Source organism: Kogia breviceps, chromosome 3 (genome assembly GCF_026419965.1).
Source record: "Kogia breviceps isolate mKogBre1 chromosome 3, mKogBre1 haplotype 1, whole genome shotgun sequence".
NCBI classification, from domain to species: domain Eukaryota; kingdom Metazoa; phylum Chordata; class Mammalia; order Artiodactyla; family Physeteridae; genus Kogia; species Kogia breviceps.
The window spans coordinates 151741076-151761186 of NC_081312.1; the positions used below are offsets into that span (position 1 = coordinate 151741076).

General features: G+C 45.8%; 1 protein-coding gene across 15 annotated transcripts in view; it reads left to right on the plus strand.

Annotated features, from left to right (window-relative positions):
- Positions 1 to 356: 356 nt before the first annotated feature.
- The window catches only part of ZNF592 (zinc finger protein 592), a 55313-nt gene continuing 35558 nt past the window's right edge, over positions 357 to 20111 (plus strand). For 2 of the 15 annotated variants that reach the window (XM_067029965.1, XM_059057272.2), the window contains exons 1-3: positions 13744 to 13833; positions 18118 to 18201; positions 18661 to 18782. Coding sequence is in view for 2 of the 15 variants with exons in the window: in XM_059057272.2 (XP_058913255.1) it covers positions 18737 to 18782 (46 nt within the window). In the remaining 13 variants the exon portion in view is untranslated. Of the gene's footprint in view, positions 451 to 13743; positions 13834 to 18100; positions 18202 to 18660; positions 18825 to 20111 lie in introns of those variants that run through there. The other 13 variants (XM_059057263.2, XM_059057273.2, XM_067029969.1 and 10 more) reach the window with 11 other exon arrangements.

The window sequence follows — 20111 nt, forward strand, 5'->3', positions numbered from 1 at the left end:
GGCCGGGCCTGGGTCTGCGAGGTCTAGGGTCCAGCTCTGCCCGGCACCGCCTCCGCCCCGCCCCGCCCAGCACAGCCCAGCCCAGCCCAGCCCAGCCCAGCCCGCCGCTGTCGCCACCGCCGGGTCGGTGCCGCGCAGCTTGCCTGGGGCGGGAGGCGGTAGGCGAGAGGCGAGAGGCGAGAGGCGAGAAGCCGGGCCCAGACCGGGGCAGCCCCTCAGCCGCACCGCCCTGGGCGGGTGCCCAGGTCCAAGCCGCCTTCCGCCTGCCCCCCCCTCCAACCCCCGCTCGCGGCCCCAGCCAGGTCCCGCCGCCAGGCCGGCTCCCGCCCCCGCTCCGCCCCCGGAGCCGCAGCCCCGCCCGCCACCGCCGTCGCCATGTTGTGGCTCCCGCAGCCGGCGCTGCGGACGCGCGCGGCCGAGCCCGGGGCCTGCAGCCGCCGCCGCCGCCAGGTAAGCGCCCCCCGCGGGCCGGGCCGGGCGGGGCTTGTGGGCCGGGGCCGCCGCCGAGGCCGCTCCAGCCCGAGCTGGGGCTGAGCGGAGCCAGGGCCGAGGCCGAGCCCGCGCCCGCACCGCGGCCCGGCCCTGCAGCCAGGCGGACCCTGCTCGCCGCCTGAGGCGGCAGCCACTTCCCCTGACCGCCGCCTGGCGGGCCCCGGCCGCCACCCCACCCCGCCCCCGGCGGACGGGCAGCCTGCCCCTTCCGCCACCCCGACCCGCCGCTATCCCGCCGGGCGGGCGCGCTGCTGTCCTCCCGGCACGGGACGGGCGGCCGCCCTCGGCGTCGGCCTGCGGCCCCCCGCCCAGGCACGGATAACGGTGCCAGTTTCCCCCGTTGGGGCGCCCTGTCAGCCGGACCGTCCCGGTCGCCCGAAGAGCTGGCGTCGTCACGGGACAGACACTTGGGGGATCGACCTTTTTTGGCGCCCCTCAGTCCTTCTCCCCACCTCCGCCCAAGTTCTGACCCTGGGGGAGGTTTCTTCGGGAGTAGACGGGTATTCCTGCTCCAGAGTTGGGGGCCCAGGGGGTGACCAGGCCTGTTGATCAGGGTGGAGATTGTCTTTCTGCAGGGGCTCTTCCTGCCAACCCGGGGGGGAAAGGCTCAATGTGACCCGAGGGAGGACGGGGAGTGTCTGCTGGACAGATGGCCTCCTGGCCTTGGATCAGCGCATGTGAGGGGGAGGGGTCCGTACGACCTTAGGTATGTCTGCTTCTGAGAACCCCAGGATTATTCGAGCTGCTCAGGGATTTTTAACTTTTTTTTTTCTTTTTTGAGTAGGCCAGAGGTGGCATTAAAAATCCTGGATTGGAATAAATCCATGGGCCCACCCAGGACAGCATGTCTGGCACCCAGGGCTAGCCTAGAATAGGACTGGCAGTCAGAGGATGGGACTTGGGGGTAAGATGGTATTTGGCTTAGGGTTGGCCCACTTGCCTTCAGCTCTGTGTTCTGGAGGGCCTGTACAGTGCATCTGTTGGTGTGTACAGTGTGGCTGAGGATACAGGATGTGGACAGATAGATGTCTGGCAGGTGCTTGGTGGGATTTCAGGGGTCTGTTTCCTCAAACTCACAGGTACATTATACAGTGAAAGAGAAGAGGAAGCAAGGTGCTAACACATATTTTGACCATTTTCCAATTTTTCCACTGGTCATGGCTTTGATTCATTTAGTAAAATTTTACTGAGCACTTATTATGTGCTAGGGACTGGACTAGGTGTTGGGAGTACAGTGGGAAACCAGAAAGACGTGTTTTAGCTTGAGCTCATAGACCAGTGAGAAGGCCGGATAATAAATAATCTTGAAATTTCATTCAGCCACAGATATTTGTCAACCAGTATGTGCCAGCCATTGTTAGATGTTGTGAAGAAAGCAAGCAAAAATAACTGCCCTTGTGGAGCTTTCATTCTAAGGGGCCAGACAATAAAATATATAATAAAAATATAGTCTGTTAATAAGTGCTAATGAGGAAAAGAAGATAGGGAAGGAGGATATGAATTATTGGGTAGGGACTGAATTTATATTTGAGTGGTCTGGAAAGGCCTCCTGAGAAGGTGTCTTTTGAATAAAACTTTGAAGGAAGTGGTAAACTAATCATTTCAAACTGTGATGAGTACAAGGAAAGAAAGGTGAAGAGAGTGGTAAGAGATATGGGCCTTGATTTGGGTTGGGGGCTCAGGGAAGGCTTCCCTTGAGGAAGTGACATTTAGGCTGAGACCTGAAGGAGGGTGAAGCATTAACCATGTGTGGAGCAGCAGAGAGCTTGGCAAGTTGGAGGAAGTGAAAGAGGCCTGTATGGCTGGAGGGGGGAAAGGAGAGGGGAGATCAGTTTATAGAGAGGTGTGTCAGATCACTGGGGGCCTTAGGGACTGAATGCCTTCCCTCCTTAGTTTGGATTGTATCCCTGTTGTAATTAGGAACCTTTGAAAGGTTTTAAGTGAGTGACATGATGATATTTACATTTTAAAAGGACTCTGGTATGGACAGAGATGAATAGGTGAGGCAAGGCTTTCTGTGTTGTGAGGCCACACTACTTGATCTGCTTCTAAAAGCCTCACGGAGTCTGGGGGAGGATCCTTTTCCTCAGAGACTATTTTGCCCAGCTTTTATGAAGGGAAAGGAAAATAAATGAACATTTATGGAGTGCCTGTTAGGTGGGAGAATCCATTTTAGAGACTTTTGCAAACATTATCATATTTAACTTAATCCTCCCTGCACTCTAAGAGAAAGGGATTGTCCTGCCACCTTTACATATACAAGCTCGGAGGAGTTAGATGACTTATCCAAAGCCATATTTGTAACATAATCTGTATTAAAACCTGGATCTTCCTGATTCCAGAGCGCACTGGCTCTGGAGCCAGACTACCGAGTTTGTGTCTTGGTTTTGCCACTTACTAACTGAATGATTTTGAGTTATTTAACCCCTCTCGTGCCTCAGTTTCCTGTTTGGAAAAGCCTCAAGCTTTTCTCAGCTTAAATGCAGAAAAATGTACCTACCTGCTAGGGTTGTTGTGCTGATCAAATTAACTTAGTACAAATATTAGCTGCTATTATTACTTAAAATTTTAAAAACACCCATGCTGCCTCCGTGCCCTGTTGTCATTTTGGATGAGATTAAGTATATAGATAATTTAATTCTTGAATATTGTGAGACTCTTTTCCTCTAAATAACTTAATGCCAATGTTCCATGTGATCAGTCCTTCAACGTTGATCTCTTATTTCAGTCTTGACACTGTGCTAGGGCTTATGGATACAATGTGAGTTCCTTGCCTCAAGAAGCTCAGGGTATCCAAGGGAGGTCAGATAATTAAAAGAATGAGCTACAATGTATTTAACAATTTCTCTAAAGCCTTTGTAGTTAGAGGGCTACAGTTGGGGGCAGTAAGAACTAAATGCCTGGGGAAGTAGGGAAGGCTTTAGGGTGAGGTGACTTCTGAACTGGGCTTTAGAGGAAGAACAGAAGTTTTGCAGGCAAGCAAGACTGGGCAAAGGGCAGTCTATGAAGAGAGAGTCCGGTGTGAAGGCATGGAGTCATGAGAGACTTGGTTTGTCCAGGGATGAGGCTGGGAAGCTGAGTTGGGCTTGTGAAAGGCAGGTCAAGTTTGGATTTAATTTTGTAAGTCACAGGGATATATCAGAGACTATTGGATACATCATATACATATCACGTGATGGGTGTTGCTGTTAGAGAGTGGAGACAGATGTCATCCTGGGAGGTGACTTTAGTTTGGTGGGATCTCTGTGCTTCAGGATCTTGTTCTCAGTTTCATAAACCTGAAATTCAGTTTGTAGGGCACACAGAGCTGATTGGATCCAGGGAGACTGATTAACCAAACTTGGAAGAGACTGATGCATAAACTTAGGGTATTAACTAGCCTTGAGAAATGGAACTGCAGAATGACAGATGTTTCTCTCCTCTGGCCATGGCCCTCCCCACCCCCACTCCCTGACTTCTGGCCAGGGCTGGGACAGACTAACAAACTTTTGCTCCTCAATTCCTGTTTGTTTTTCTCAGGCTCCATGAAGACTAACCCATTTTATTAACATAATCTTTCCTCAAGCTCTATACAGTGTAGTTAACAATGATTATTTAATTGTTAGAATGAATGATTCTGTACCGTTTGGGTGGGATCCTGTGTTTGTGAAACTTAAGGAAAAGGAGGAATAACTTTTTTAGAGATAAAGTATTGGAAAAGGGGATTACTGGAGAAGGTATGCAGATACCAAGTGGTGTGGGTAATTTTGTGGCCAAGGGTTGGTTGTGGACAGATGCACTGGAAATTGTTCGGGGAGCAGAGGTCGGTGAACTCTTGGAAGAGGTGGGGCAGGGGTGGTTTCTTTTGGTTGCACTTGAAGGAGAGATTGGTTTAGGATTTTCATCTTCCCTACACATTGGAGACAGAAAAGAAGGTAATAATTCTTGCCCTCTACTCAGCCTGGTCATGGTGAGCTTTCCTGTTGGATTGCAGTCTTCATGTGGTTTGAGCTTCATCTTAACACTTCCTTCTGCCTCCACAAAACTGGGAGGAGTGGTGGACCCTCTAGAGTTTTGAACCTGTATTTTTCTACAGCAAAAAATAAAATCCAAATAGACCAACCTAGATTATGGATTATTTTTCTTTTAAAACTCTAAAGAGCATTCATGTAGAAAATTTAGGCAATTCAGATAGGTATACAAATGAAATAAAACTGATAAATCCTATAACCTAGAGCTACTGTTTTAATATTTCGTATTTTTATTAGACGTTTATCTCCAGCGCTATCTTTATATGTGTTTGTTTTAACTTTTTCTTTTCCTACAAAAATAGGAGCATCCTGAATAGGAGAGAGTTCCTAGTGTTGATGCCTGTGAGGTGGAGCAGTTGCATGTACCCACAGTCTATGTATGTTTCCATTTGTGGGCATCTGGTCCATTGTTCTCCCCCTTCATGCTTTAGGAGTGTAGGATGGGATATCCATTAGCTTATTAATTTTGGGAAATGTTTTTAGGGATAAAAGTGCTACTTCAACCAACCATTCATTTTTATTTGACAGTGGGAAGTGTTTATGTATGTGTTGAAATGGCACATTGGATCCTTTTTATGACTGAAAGAAAAGTTAATGAACACCTTTTGAGTTTGGTGGCACCACAAAGTCATTCCTCAAATCCATCAGCAGAGAATAGGTGTCCTCTGTTCGCTGTGTGACTTTGGGTAAAGTCACATTTACCCAAACACTCCATTTCAGATTCTAAAGGTATTGTATCAAGAGGTAATGGTGTCCCCCTTCCTCTTATTTACATGCTCCAGGAGATGAAAAGGATGATGATGTCTATTTATGTGATTGATTATAGAAAGACTTCTGCTATGTTGAGTGAAAAAAAGGGGTATGTCTGCTGAACAGATGAACTCCTGGCCTCAAGTCAGTATGTGTGTGGGGCAGGGAGTCTGTATGACTTGATTAATGTCCATTTGTGAGCTCCAGAAATATTGGAGACCCCTGAAATTTTTTAGAGTAGTTCAGGGGTGGCATTAAGGGTCTTCTGAAAACTAAATCCACAGACTTATCCAGAAAAGCAAGAGCAACACCCTAGGTTTAACTCAGAATAGGTTCACTTCTTCTGCAGAACAGAGTTGACTGTCAGATCTTACCTCTGAGTGGTGGGATTAGAGTGGTTTTTACTTTTTTCTTTATATTTTTGCCTGTCATTTGAATTTTTTATAAGCTTCTATGTCATCATTACAGAAACAATGGGTAAATCTGTTTTTAATTTTAGAGACAAACGTTGAATACCCTAAACCAAAAACTCAAACTGCCCAGAAATATGTCCCTCTAGAAGAGGTATGATGTTGGAACTGGCTGTCCCTCCTTGGTAGGCAAGGAGGCTTGCCTTTGGTAGATGTGCAGTAAAGACAGCTCTCCCCAGCAGGTGAATTAGGCTAGAAACTCTGATGGGGATAGTTCCTGAATTCAGGAACCCATCTGGGAGGAGCTGATGAGCAAAATGAATTGGCTTCTAGCTTCATTTGTTGGGTGTTTTTGGGGGGCATGCTTCTAAAGAAGTCACTTCCTTTGGGCATGGCCCTGGGCCCTCTCCCATGGACCACAGGGCTCTTAGTCTCCTACACATTGACATGGGGGATGCTAAAGAGAGGGGTTCCTATATATAAACCTCACATACATTCCTGGAATTTCCCTCCTACTGGAGGTTCAGCCCATCCTGGGAGTGAGGCAGGGAGCTAGCTACTTCATCCTTATATCCATCCAGTCATTGGGCATAGGCACGTTTACCCACACTGCCCTTGGCAAGCTGGAGCTGAATGTGAACCAGTGGAGTGGGTTCTGGCTCCACTTTTATTCCCCTGGTTTGCTGCAGTTCACAACATTCTACTCCTATCTGCCAGTTCAGTTCTGAAGTTAAAGTTGTTCTTTAGCAAGCCAAGGGCAGAGTGAGACCAGAAAGAGAGGTCTTGAAGGTAGGTGACCTTCAAGGTGACCATTATAATTGTAAGCCTCTCAAGGCTATTCCAGGGCCCGAAAACACCTCTGAGGCAGAGCTTTGGCATTTTTGGAGGAGAAGGGAGTCCAGGGGTGGGCAGCAAGCAGCTGTTCAGATTCTTCTGGGGCGTGGCCCAGCTGAGGCTCGGGTGTGTGTGGACAAGGGCTGCTCTCTGCCTTTGCCTTGTTAGACAGACTCTCCAGACCTGAACTGAACTGGCTGAGGTTGTAAAAACTGCTTCACTGTCTGAGACTTCATTAAGGCTATAAATCTTCAGGCTCTTAAAAATATTAGGTATATGATTAATACTACTGTTGTTCTTAGTTAGAATGCTTATGTGTGTTTAAAATCCTTTGAAAAAAAATCCTTTGGAGCCTTTTTACAACTGGGCCATCAATGATCAATTATCTACAGTTGTTTATGAAAGGCCCACCTTGGGCCCAACACAGAGCTGGATGCTCTGTGGAGCATAAAAGAATCATGTGAGATGAACTTTGCCCTCAAGGAGTTCCCTCACTGAAAGCACTTGGAGAACAATTTGCTTCCAGACCAGAAGTGTCTTAAGGGGGCTTGTCTTTCTGAGGGTGGTGGTTACTTTCACACAAGTCACCCCTCTGAGATGGCTGGGGTTACCTCTGGGGAACATTCTCTGGTACCCAAAATGGATTGAATGGCCATTTGGGAGGAGAGAGGTGGTAGCAATGATGTAATCTCATCTTTCATTACTTCACTTGTCTCCCTTTGACCTTGCTTTTCTAAGCACCTGTACCCTTTAGGAGAAGGTAGCCACCTACTCACAAACTAGGCACCCCAGTGCCTATCGTTCCAACATTGTAGCTGCATTCCTCGGAGTCTTAAGACGTTTGCGTTTCCACTTAGTGTCCCCTTTTAAAATATTTACACCCGGGACTTCCTTGGTGGCGCAGTGGTTAAGAATCCGCCTGCCAATGCGGGGGACATGGGTTAGAGCCCTGGCCCAGGAAGATCCCACATCCTGCGGAGCAACTAAATCTGTGCACCACAACTACTGACCCTGTGCTCTAGAGCCCGTGAGCCACAAATACTGATCCCGAATGCCACAACTACTGAAGCCCGTGTGCCTAGAGCCTGTGCTCTGCAACAAGAGAAGCCACCGCAACGAGAAGCCTGTGCACCGCAACGGAGAGCAGGCCCCCGCTTGCCGCAACTAGAGAGAGCCTGCGCACGGCAACGAAGACCCAGTGCAGCAATAAATAAATAAAATTTATTTTCAAAAACTGTATAAAGAATTTAAAAAACTGTATAAAGAATAAAAAAATATTTACACCTCTTGAGAGGTCAGTCTTTTAGCAGTTCATCACTAAACTGTAACTTTAATTACCAGGAATTAATTAAGTTAATGGAGAGAAAGACTGGGACCCAGGCAGGCACTTGGGGCAGGAGTGTCCGAAGGGACATGTTCCTGCATGACAGGAGAGAAGTAAGGGCAGCAGAAGAAACTTTCATGAACATTAGTTGCTGTAGGCAGGTACTGCTAACACTGGGGCCACCCCAGTGGTCCTGATGGCCAGGGTCTAGGGTACAGCATGGTCTAGCACTGGTACAGGGGGCTTTGAGTGGAGGTGGAATTTCGGCTCAGTCTTAAAGGATTAGGAAGATTGTTCTTCCTTCATTTAAAAATATGGTATGGCTACCAGGAGGTGAGGGGGTGGGGGGGAGGGATAAACTGGGAGACTGAGATTGACATATACACACTGTTATATATAAAATAGATGACTAATAAGGACCTACTATAGCACAGGGAACTCTACTCAGTACTCTGTAATGGCCTATATGGGAAAATAATGTAAAAAAGAATGGCTATACGTATATGTATAACTCATTCACTTTGCTGTACACCTGAAACTAATGCAACATTGTAAATCAGCTATATTCCAATAAAAATTTTTTTAAAAATTGGGGAATTCCCTTGTGGTCCAGTGGTTAGGACTCCAAGCTTCCACTGCCGGGGGCGCAGGTTCGATCCCTGGTTGGGGACCTAAGATCCCACAAGCCGTGTGGTGTGGCCTTAAAAAAAAAAAAAAAGAAAAGAAAAATATATTCAGTTTAGAAAATTTTGGAACATTCAAGAAGAAAATAAGTCCCTCATAATTTTACTACCTGATGATAGACGGCAGAGAGGAGTGATCCTTTTACAATGAAAGTCAGAGCATGTCGCTCCTTTACCCCAGGTCCTCCTATAGCCTTCAATCTAAGAGTGAAAGTCAGTCCTCACAGTGACTCTCCATTATTTGCTTCCCACCCCCATCTCCTGTGACTGCCTCTGCTCTGGTTTGGGTTCCTTGAATGCATCAAGCATTTCCCTGCTTCAGGGCTTTTCTACTTGCTCTTCTGCCTAAAACCTCTTCTCTCCTGTATTCACATGGCTGGTACTCTCACTTGCTTCAGAATTGAGAATGTAGTTGTTCCATTTTATGATTTCCTACTGAACTCCTATTGAGACAATAGGACAGTTGAACTCCTATTGAGAAAGGCTATATGACTACCTGACATATCATGAATTTGCTTGTTTGTGTCCATTTTTCTCCTAGTGGAATGTCAGCACTGCATGGGGAGGGACTTAGTCTGTTCTGTTCACTGTGGTATCCACAGTGACTAGGATAAGGCCTGGCACCTAGGAGGTGCTCAACTAATATTATCAGTTGAATGAATGAGCGTGCATGTATGTGTGTAGTGTGTGTGTGTGTGTGTGTGTGTGTTGTGGAAGTCGAGTGGGAAAGGACATTGTGGCTAGAAGCTGTTGTGGTGGGATGGGTATGGATGGTGTGGAGAGTGAGGATGCTTTGGGCAGGAATGGAGGTTGGAGATGTGGTCCAGTCTGTTCCAGGCTCTACAGTCTCATCTCTTACTGATGCTGTTGAAGGTAAAGGCAGTGATTTGGTGCTTTGAGGTGGGTGAAGAAGCAAATGCTGAAATTTAAAGTCTAGGCCTAGACGACATAGGTTCTCCAAAGTCTGGCCTGAGGGTTGGCGCTGATGTGATTGGCTATAGGAAATTATTGTAAGTTTTTGAGCAGAGTGAACGACCCATGAAAATGGTGAAGGGGAAGATTGGTCTTAGACATATAGGATGACTGTGGGGAGAGACCAGAGGTGGTGAGGAAAGTGGTGACAAGGACAAGGATGGAGACATGGAGCAGAACAGATGACATCTGTGAGACTTAGTAATGGCAGAATTCTCCCCAGCTGCTGTGTGGCCTTGACAAAAGCTTCTAGTGCTCCCGACTTGGTAGAGCTTAAAGTACTGTCCATGGTTTCAAATGAGTTTTGGAAGCGGGTGGGAATAAGCGGGCACAAGGGAAAGAGGAAGGGTCCTCTCCAGGTTCATTAGGTTGATGGATCTTGTGGAAAGCGGGCCGTCGTATCCTGCACTGGGCCTGCATCCCACCGACTGTAACCCTGGATGGGAGCCTGTCCTTTCTGGTCCACTGGAAACTTTCCTGTCCAAGATTAGCTGTAAGTGCTCTAAGGTTTTCTTCTGAACCTACACATATACCAGGACAGTATCTGAAATCCATTTGTTCGATTACCTTCTTTCAACTCCATTTTCTGTCTCCATAGTTTTATCTATTCCTCAGAACAAATTGTCTTTGACTCGCAAACCCATTTGGATTGGATTAATTGATGGGAAATACTTATTTCTAAATGGTTTCTGTTTCATTAGGCCTCTAGCCTGTTTTTTAAAAAAGCTTCTGCCAAGATGAGATCAGTGGAGAAGTGATTTTGGTATAATCAGCTTCTTTATGATCTTTTGGTACAAGTTATGTTTTGAGATTGGTGTTCCTGGTGTATTAATTCCTAGAATAAATATTTCAGTGCCTGCTCTGTGCCAGGCACTATGGGCACTGGGACTATAACAGGGAACAAAATAAACAAAAATCTTACTTTCATGGAGCTTGTAATCCAGTGTGTGAGGTCTTATAGATAATAAACAAGTAAAACATAAAGTATGAGAGATGGTGAAAAGTATTACAGAGATAAACAACAAAGCTGGGATAGAAGATAGACAGGTTTGGTGGGGAGGCAGATTTTCTGCTTTAAATAAGGAAGTCTCACAGATAATGGACATTTGAACAGAGTTCTGAAGGACTAAGAGAGGGAGCCATGCATTTATCTGAGGGAAGAGCAGTCAGGGTAGAGAGAAAAACTGGAGTGAGGAGGAGGAAGGTATGGGAGAAGAGGCCAGGATGGTCCCACTGGGCTTGTAAATCCTAGTGGGGGCCTGAGCCGAAGCTCTGAGATGGGAAGCCCCAGGTGGCTGTGTAGAACCACGATGGACTCTAGCTCTCTATTTGAAAGGTTTGCCACAGCTGCTGGTGATTAAAGCAGTGGGGCTTCTGCAGGGGCTCTTAGCTTAGAGTGGGCACCAGAGTCTGAATCATCTGGGAACCTTTCCCAGGCCAGCTGCTGGGGTCATCCAGGACTCCAGGGTCAGCTGGAGCACAGGTATGACTTCTAAGACTCAGTCAGTGCCAGTGCTGTTTGTTGTTCTCTAACCACTGGGTGACTGTCACAACTTCAGATTCCTGAGACCCACTTTCTTTCTTTCTTTTTTTTTTTTAAATTTATTAAATTTATTTATTTTTGCTGCATTGGGTCTTCGTTGCTGCACATGAGCTTTCTCTAGTTGCGGCAAGTGGGGGCTACTCTTTGTTGCAGCACGTGTGCTTCTCATTGCCGTGGCTTCTCTTGTTGCAGAGCACGGGCTCTAGGCACGCAGGCTTCAGTAGTTGTGGCACGAGGGCTCAGTAGTTGTGGCTTGTGGGCTTAGTTGCTCCGTGGCATGCGGGATCTTCCCGGACCCAGGGCTCAATTCCCTGTCCCCTGCATTGGCAGGCAGATTCTTAACCACTGCGCCACCAGGGAAGTCCCGAGATCCACTTTATTTCTGTTGAGTCAGTCTGCAGGTGGACTTAGAAGTCTGCATCATTAACAAGATTTTAGGGTGATTTTTGAGTCCAGTGGTCCCTGGACTATACTTTGGTCTAAAGACCATGGTTCCCAGCCCCAGACAACATTAATCCTCTGGGTTGTTTTCTAAAAAATGCTCGGCCCCACCCCTAAAGATTCTGATTTAATTGGCCTGAGGTGGGGTTAGGTATTAGCACTGCTCCCCAGGTGTTTCTAATGTGACTCCAGGGCTAGAATCACTAGTCTGAGGGTTAATAAGCCTTATGCTGGGTGTTTGATGGAGAGATTTGAATGGGTAACTGTGAGTAGGAGACTTCAGGCCCTCTGGGAAGCTAAGGCAGGGCCAGTCTGCCAGGAATAACAGGAATCTTTCACAGTAATAAAAACTCTTCAGTTTATGTACTTTATCTCATTTGATTACCTCACCTCTCTGGGCCTTCATTTCCTTGCTTGTAGAGTTAGCAGCTTAAATTTAATTGTTTCCTAGAATCTCTTGGGCTCTTGATCTTTCTGGTGTTGGAAGAACCTCTAATCTACAACAGTGTTCTAGTACGTTGTTTTCTAATCTCTGTCTTACAACACCCTAAGGTGTGTCATAATTGTGGCAAGGGCTGTAGTGAATGTCTCAATACCAGTTGAAGGAAAATGTGTGCCATACATAGTAGCACCTTGGGAAGGTGAGGATGTTGGGAGACTGAAATGTGAAGTCAGACCTCCTGGTTCAGAGTTCCTGAGTGGAAGGGCAGTCTGGTTGTTGGAGGCAAGCAGGAGCCTCAGCATTAGTCTTGGTTCTGGCGAGTTCCCTGTGAAGTGGCAATAGTGTTATATAAACTGTAAAGCTCCTATAAATCTACGTGTGTGTATGTGGTAGGGTGGCCTGAGAGAAGCAGTCAGCCTGGGTCAATGGAGCCTGATTCTCAGGTTTGGCAGCCCCTCTCTGCAACCAAACTGTGTTATTGGGCACCAGAGATGGTTTGAATAACCCTAAAGAATCCAGTGTCTGCAGGAACTGAGGTTACCCTGGAGTAAATAATCAGGCACACTCATTGGAGCACCTCAGAACTAACTTATTTTGGACATCAGATCTAAGACACTCCCTACCCCATCCCCTGGTTTCTGACTTTATCCTCATCTGGACAGCACAGTGTCTGCTTGTTAGTTTATGTTTTGAAATGTGAAGATCCAAAGAAGAAAAGGAAAAAAAGTTTTCTGTATTTCCCTTCTATAGAATTGGAATAATGAGTTTCCTTCCATTCCCTTGTAAGTTTTTCCATTAATATTGTCTATATCTCTATTTAGAATCCAAACTAAATGCTGGTCTGTCAAAGTTAAGACAAATGAAGTCAAGCGAGGGAATACAGAATTAGAGTGAGAGTGAGTGGAATTAGAAAAGAGACTTTTTATTCTGTCATTTGTGGGTACATGCACCTGATGGACTGTTAACTAGTTTCTCCACATGGGCCTATAAAATTGGAATCTTGGGAGATTGTGGCCAAGCATTAGTAGTTTCCGAAGTTCCCAAGGTGATTCTGATGTACAGTTACAATTGAGGACCACTTAGATTAAAAAAAAAAAAAAAAAGGGTCTGCCAGCTTTCCCCATGTCTTCTCTTATCCTCATCCCCTGCTTGGTGCTTGTCCCTTCCCTGCCTCTCCCCAACCTGTGACTTTCCCCCAGCCTACCTGCCCCCTGGTCCCCTTGCTCACTCCTTGATCCTCTGCTTCCTCAGCCCTCCTGAGCACTGGAGGATGAGCTGCGAGGAAGGGTAACCAACCTTCACTTGCCCTGTCTCTGTCCCCTGTGCATGCATCCAATCAGCCTGACGTTTAGGGATTCAGTGGTCTGCAGGGGCACTCTGAAAAATTATGAGGTAAAGCTTGCTGGCCACTGAGGTTGGTGGCAGAATACTTAACAAACACGTGTATTCGCTATGTTTAAGGCAGTGTTGTAAGAGCTTTACAAATATTATCTCATTTAACCCCTATAACCCCCGTTTTACTTACGGGGAAACTGAGACACAGAGGTGAAGAAACCTGGCCAAGGTCACATGGCTAGTAAGTAGTAGAACTGGGATTTGAACCCACGTAGAGTCTGGGCTCTGAACCAGCACACTATGCTAGGTGAAAGGGAGAAGATCTGGGACTGGGGATAGTTCTATCTTTGACTGCATTTGAGGCCCACTTTGAATTAGGTTTGGAGATTCTTCTCAGGGTCTGACCTACACTTTATTATTATTAAGTTACTTTAACATTTGCCTTCAGACCTATTAAAAAACATTTTATTTTTCTTCTTTCCTTAGGTGGTGTTTGGAAACTAGACCATGTGCCTATAGGTAGAAGTTATTCCTTTCTCCACAGCTCTACACTCCCAGCAATACTCACCACACCCTTGTTTTGAGAACCTCACTGAGGTATGATGTCTAGGTTGACCTGAGCTGGCCTTGAAGAGCTGAGAGTTTGGACACAAGTGATTTTTTTTTTTTTCAATGTTCCTTGGTAGTTATCATTATTTTTAAAAATTGTGGTAAAACATACATAAGAAAATTGACCATTTTAACCATATTTTAAGGGGATCCAATAATTTTTTATTAGTGTTTTTGTTATTATTTTTATTCAAGTATAGTTGATTTACACCATTTTAACTATTTTCAAGTGTACTGTTCAGTGGCATTAAGGACATTCACATAACCATCACCACCGTCCATCTCTAGAACCTTTTCATCATCCCAAACTGAAACTCTGTACCCATTATATAACAACCCCTTTTCCTTTCTCCCCTGGTAACCACTGTTCAACTTTTTGTCTCTATGAATTTGACTGCTCTAGGTACCTCATATAAGTGGAATCACACGACATTTGTCCTTTTGTATATGGCTTATTTCATTTAGCATAATGCCTTTAAGGTTCATCTATGTTTTAGCATGTATCAGAACTTCATTCCTTTTTAAAGGCTGAATAATATTCCCTTTTATATTTATGTCACATTTTGTTTATCCATTCATCCATTGATGAATACTTGGGTTGTTTTCACCTTTTGGATATTGTGAATAATGTTGCTATGAACATAGATGTACAAATACCTTTTTGAGACCACTTTCAATTCTTTTGGGTATATACCTAGAAGTGGAAGTATTATATCCACTATGTGTAATTTTTCTTAGGAAGTGCCATGCTATTTTCCATAGTGGCTACAGTACATTCCCACCAGCGATTCACAAGGATTCCAGTTTCTCCACCACATTCTCACCAACACTTGCTATTTTCTGTTTTGTTTGGTAATAGCTATCCTAATGGGTGTGATCTTGGTGGTTAGCTAGTTGCACCCATAGAGTCCACTATCCAAGAGTCTGGTTCCTAGTGTGCTGGAATGTGCATATGTAGAGAAAATAATATGATAAACTCCCATGTACTCCTCATGCAGATCCAACAGTTATCATTTCATGGCCAATCTTGTCTCATTTATACATGCCCTTCCTGCTCTCTTCCTCCTGCCCTGTGTTATTTTGAGGCAGATCCCAGATATCACATCATTTTATTTGTGAACATTTCACAGATAATATCTTAAAAAGATAAGGACTTTTAATATTCCATTTTTTCTGATGGTGGAAGGGCACATAGGGATGTCCTTTGAACACATTATTTTCTATCATTCCCTTGGATCACCAGGGACATATACAGTGGGCACACATGCAGACACCTGGATGTTGGGTCCATTGCCATGCTGGGTTGTTGGTGAAAAGCTGCTTTGGCTGGTGCCCTGCTTTCCTGCAGGAGGCTGGCTGCATTTGAGTCTGAGCGGCCATGGTGAAAGAGCCCACCCAGATCTCTTTTGAGAGGGGAAGGAGAGAAGAGGGAGGAAGAAGGGGATAAAGAAGAACATCAGTGAGGGAGAGAAGATGGGGGAAGAGAGAAAGGGACAGAGGGATGGAGAGGGGCATGGAGGAAGGAGTAGGGGGAGAGAGAGGAACGGGAAGGAGAAGAGAGTGTGTGTGTGTGTGTGTGTGTGTGTGTGTGTGTGTGTGTGTGTGTGTGTGTGTAGGTGTGAGAAAAAGAAAAGGGGACTGAGAGTAGAGTACTTGGGAGAGGCATCCTTTACCAGGCCCTTGACTCACCAGCTCCTAAACTTCTTAGTGACCTAAGGGAACTGAAGAGAACACCCCAATACTAATAGTACATTTGTCCCGCACCCCAACCTTTTAATTTCGGGATCTTTGGGACTGTGGTTTGCCTGTGGTAGATGAGGTTGGTGGCACACCCAGAGCCACCAAACACAGGGGTACCAGAGCTGGGGAAGGAGTGATCTGCCGAATGGCCACTTTTTCTTTTCTGGGGCCCTTTTATTTAGGGAGTGGAGGCTTGGTTCCCAGCAGGTCTGAGGCTACTGGCTTCTTACCTAAATCTGGGGATCCCTACTACCAAGAGATGATGCTTTTACAAAGTTCAGTGGGGGGGATCTCCTCAAGGATGGCGTGTGAACAAGAGGAGTCCTGTCTCTCTTTTTTCTGTCTCTGGGTCTTGTTCCCTTTTAACAAAGTGCAGTGTCCCTTAGTGCTGAGATCTGTTTCAAGTAATGAAAGGAAAAGGGGATACTGGTTACAAAGTATCAGTTTTTATCTCAGTTCTTAGCTCTGCTTAAACTTTGTTGCCTATACCTAGTTTCCACTTGTATCATCCCAGTCAGTTGAACAGTCTTTTATAATCCCAATTCCTTTCAGTTCTATCTTCTTTTCTTCCTTTTTACCTTTTCTAAAAATCTAACAGCTTTATTGAGATATAATTCATGTGCCATACAGTTTACCCATTTAAAGTGCGTAATTCAATGTTTTTTGGTGTATTCACAGAGTTGTATCCTCTTGTCTTAAGACTCAAGACCACCTTGTGTTCTCCTCTTCCCTGTGGTTCTCAGAGCTAGCCTTCCCCCTCTACTGGCGTCACACTGATCCAGTCCTCAAGACAGATTACCTTATTGTGGGGACAATGGCCAGTAGGCACTTTCCACCAATAAAATATAATATTTAACTTAGCTCTGCAGGGGCCCAGGCTTCATAGACAAGTGTGACTTCAGATAGACCCTTTCCCACTGACAAGGCCCCATCACCACTCAAGGTATCTCTATTTATAAAAAGTTTTAAAAAGCTAAATACAAACAATGTAGCAAATTTGCCAGCTGCTTGACTGGTAATACACTTGCTTAGGAATCTGTGACTATCCTTGAACAATCTTCATTCTGGACAGATGAGCCTGTCACATCATTCCCCCTTTCTAATGGTGGATTACCGTCTAGTAAACATAGTGGAGCTTACACAGACAATAAATAAATGAGCAATTATATAATGTGTCAGATGCTATAAGGGCTGTGAAGAAAAACAAAGCAGACTAAAGGGACAGAGATTGATGGTGAGGGTGGGGATTGGTATCTTATGCACAATGGTCATAGAAGGCTCCCGACAAAGTGGTGTTTGAATAAAGACCTGAAGGAAGTGAGAAGTGGGCCCACAGAGATCTGAGGGGAAGAACATTCCAAGCAGAGGGGATGGTAAATGCAGAGGCTCTGAGCAGGAGTATGCCCTGCTTGGTTGAGGAGCAGTAAGGAATCTGGAGCAGACTGGCAACAGAGAGAGGTGTGGGAAACAGAGGGCAGTTAGATCATCCTGGCCATGTAGGCTGGGGTGAAGACTGGATTTTACTCTGCACGAGATGGGATGGTGTTGAAGGGTTTTAAGGAGAGGAGGAACATGATCTGGTGGATGTTTTAAAAGCAGCACTCTGGCTGCTGTCTTGAAAGTGAGTAGTAGAGGCAAGGAGACCAGTCATCAGGCTTTTGTGGGAATCCAGGAGAGAAAAAAAGATGGTTGGAGGTGGTGAGAAATGGTTGGATTTGGATACATTTTGAAGGTAAAGTTGATGGGATTTGCTTATGGATTGGATGAAGGGTATGAGGGAAAGAGAGGACTCAAAGATGCCAAGGTTTGGCCCAAGCAACTGGAAGGACTGAGTTGTCATTTACTGAAATGAGAAAGAATGTAGGAGGAAATCCAAGAGTTAGATTTTGGACATATTAGATTTGAGATGCCTATCCAAGTAGAAATCCAAGTCTAGAATTAAGGGATACCAATTAATTAATGATTCAGTGAGTGCCTGTTGAGGGACTTATGAAATAGCAGAAGAGGGAACATTTTACTGGTAAACTACATTAAAGGTAGTTTAAAGGTACTACATTAAAGGTAGAAAATTATGAGGAGAAATAACTGAAACAAAAGGGAGCACAAGGGAGGATGAGATGACTTCTGACAAGGGCAGTTAGAGAAAGTCCCTCTCCCTTCCTTGCCTATAGGAAGCCTGTGTCCCCTTGATGAGCCTTTGGTGGCACTCACAGGTATGTGGTTGCAAGGTGTTTTCAGTGGGTTGTGGAGGGGAGGGCACTCAAAAACAGGGTCTGGGCCTTGCCTTTGTGTCCTCAGTGCCTGGCATAAGTCTTGGCATTTGGTAATTATTTGATGGATGAACTTCCCATTTCTGAGCCTCAGTTCTTCAAGTATAAAATGAAGAGGTTGGACTAGACCAGTGCCCTGGAATCAACTGGGAAGCTTTTTTAAAAAATGCAGGGATCCACCCAGGCCTACTGAATCAGAATTTCCACAATGGAGCCTGGGCTTCTGTGTTTTAAAGTCACTCCCCATGTTATTCTTTTGCAGCCAGTCCAGCAGCAGTCTGCAGACGGGCATTTGGAAGCCACTGGACCAGGTCATTTCTGAGGTCCACTTCAGCTCTAACATCCTGTGAGTCTTGTTAGAATGCTTGCAATGCAATTCTGTTCTTGGGAAATGGAATTTTTGGTTGGGGTGGAACGGCTTAGACCGGGAGAAGAGAAGCTGCCTCTGGGTGACGGACATCTTGGGCAGGGCAGGCAGGGACAGGTGTTATCAGCTAGGGTTTGGAGAGCCTTCAAGGAAAGGTTCTGGGAGGGGTGGGAGCAGTGACAGCCCCCATACCATTGGGAACCAGGTGTGTTAGGCCCTGGACATAGAGGTAAAGGATATGACCCCAATTCTGGGGAGACTCACAGACTGATGAGAAAACTCAGGATCCCAGCCTACTGTGGGAAGTGCCGCCATAGAGGAAGGGAGGAAGGGAAGGGCAGAGGACTCAAGAGAAGGCATCCAGGAGGAGGGGCCCTGGAACAGGAGCTTGGGGATGAGGAGGAGTTCTCGGGCAGATTTATGTTTGGGGCCACTCAGGAGGATCAGCTCAAGCTCTGACACCAGTGACTGAAATGTACCCTGGGAAGTGGCTGGAGAGGTGGACACAGACCAGATGGGAATGGCTTCTGCACACTGGAAGAAGAGTTTATTTACTGAAGGTGATGGGGATTTTGAACTGGGACGTCTCTGTGATCAGATAAGTGTTTTACAGCAACCATTCTGGCAAAATATGCATTGGCAGGACTAAGACCAGATAGAGGAAAAGACAAGTGAAACGCTTTGTTGTTTTGCCTGGGTCTGTTGGGGCACCTGTTTTCTTGTATACTGCTGAGAATCTCTTTGGGCTGTTCTTTGCTAATGATTAGAATGCCAGGTGCCTCATGAAATGAAGCATTGGCCACTGATTGACTCAGAGTGTCTGTGACTTGGAATCACTTAGACCTATAAGAAGGCCTCAGATGTGTATTCAGGAGGGCAGTAGTATATATGTGGTAGAGAGTTTGCTTGTCTACTTTAGGACTTAAGTTTTATGTAGAAATCTAATAGTTCTAGATTAATTTGCCCAGCTGTTGTAGCCTAGCCTGTTCAAGGTCTCAGAGACCCTTCAAGTTAGTTTAAATTTACATATTAAACGAAGGCCTGCCTAAGATCCTTACATAGGTAATTAGTGACAACATAGGGGTGAAAGCTAGCTCTCTGTGGTTCACAATTTCTTATTCTTTTAGCTCTCCTATTCCAAGTCTGGGACTTCATTCTGGGTCCAGGAACATGGAAACTGTTTACTTATGTTTCCTTTGATCCAGCTAAAGTTTCACTGAGCTCCCTTCTCTACCACCCATAGAAGCAGTGTCTCTTCCTGATCAATGTTCCAGCCAGAGTCCAGATTGAAGTTCCTACAAGTCATGGGAGTAGCAGCTTGCTCTTGTGCTTGCTTTCTCATTCTCTCTTTTGCCTTGCCAAGTTTCCATTCCTGGTACAGAAGTTCTCCTACCTGGGAACCAACTCAAGTACTTTCTTAGGGTCTGCTAAATAATCTCTCGCTCTCGCTCTCTCTCTCTCTCTCTCTCTCTCTCTCTCTCTCTCTCTCTCTCTCTCTGTGTTTCATACAGTTTGAGTTATTTTTTGCTTTATTATCTCCTGGGATGTTCCTTCTGAAGTAGAAAGCTGGGGGAAATTTTATTTATCCATTTAAAAAATCAATTAATTAATTAATTAAGATTTATTTTATTTTTGGCTGCATTGGGTCTTTGTTGCTGCACGCAGGCTTTTCTCTGGTTGTGGCGAGTGGCGGCTACTCTTCGTTGTGGTGCACGGGCTTCTCATGGCGGTGGCTTCTCTTGTTGTGGAGCACAGGCCCTAGGTTTGCGGGCTTCAGTAGTTGTGGTATGCAGGCTCAGTAGTTGTGGCTCGCGGGCTCTAGAGCGCGGGCTCAGTAGTTGTGGTGCATGGGCTTAGTTGCTCCGCGGCATGTGGGATCTTCCCGGACC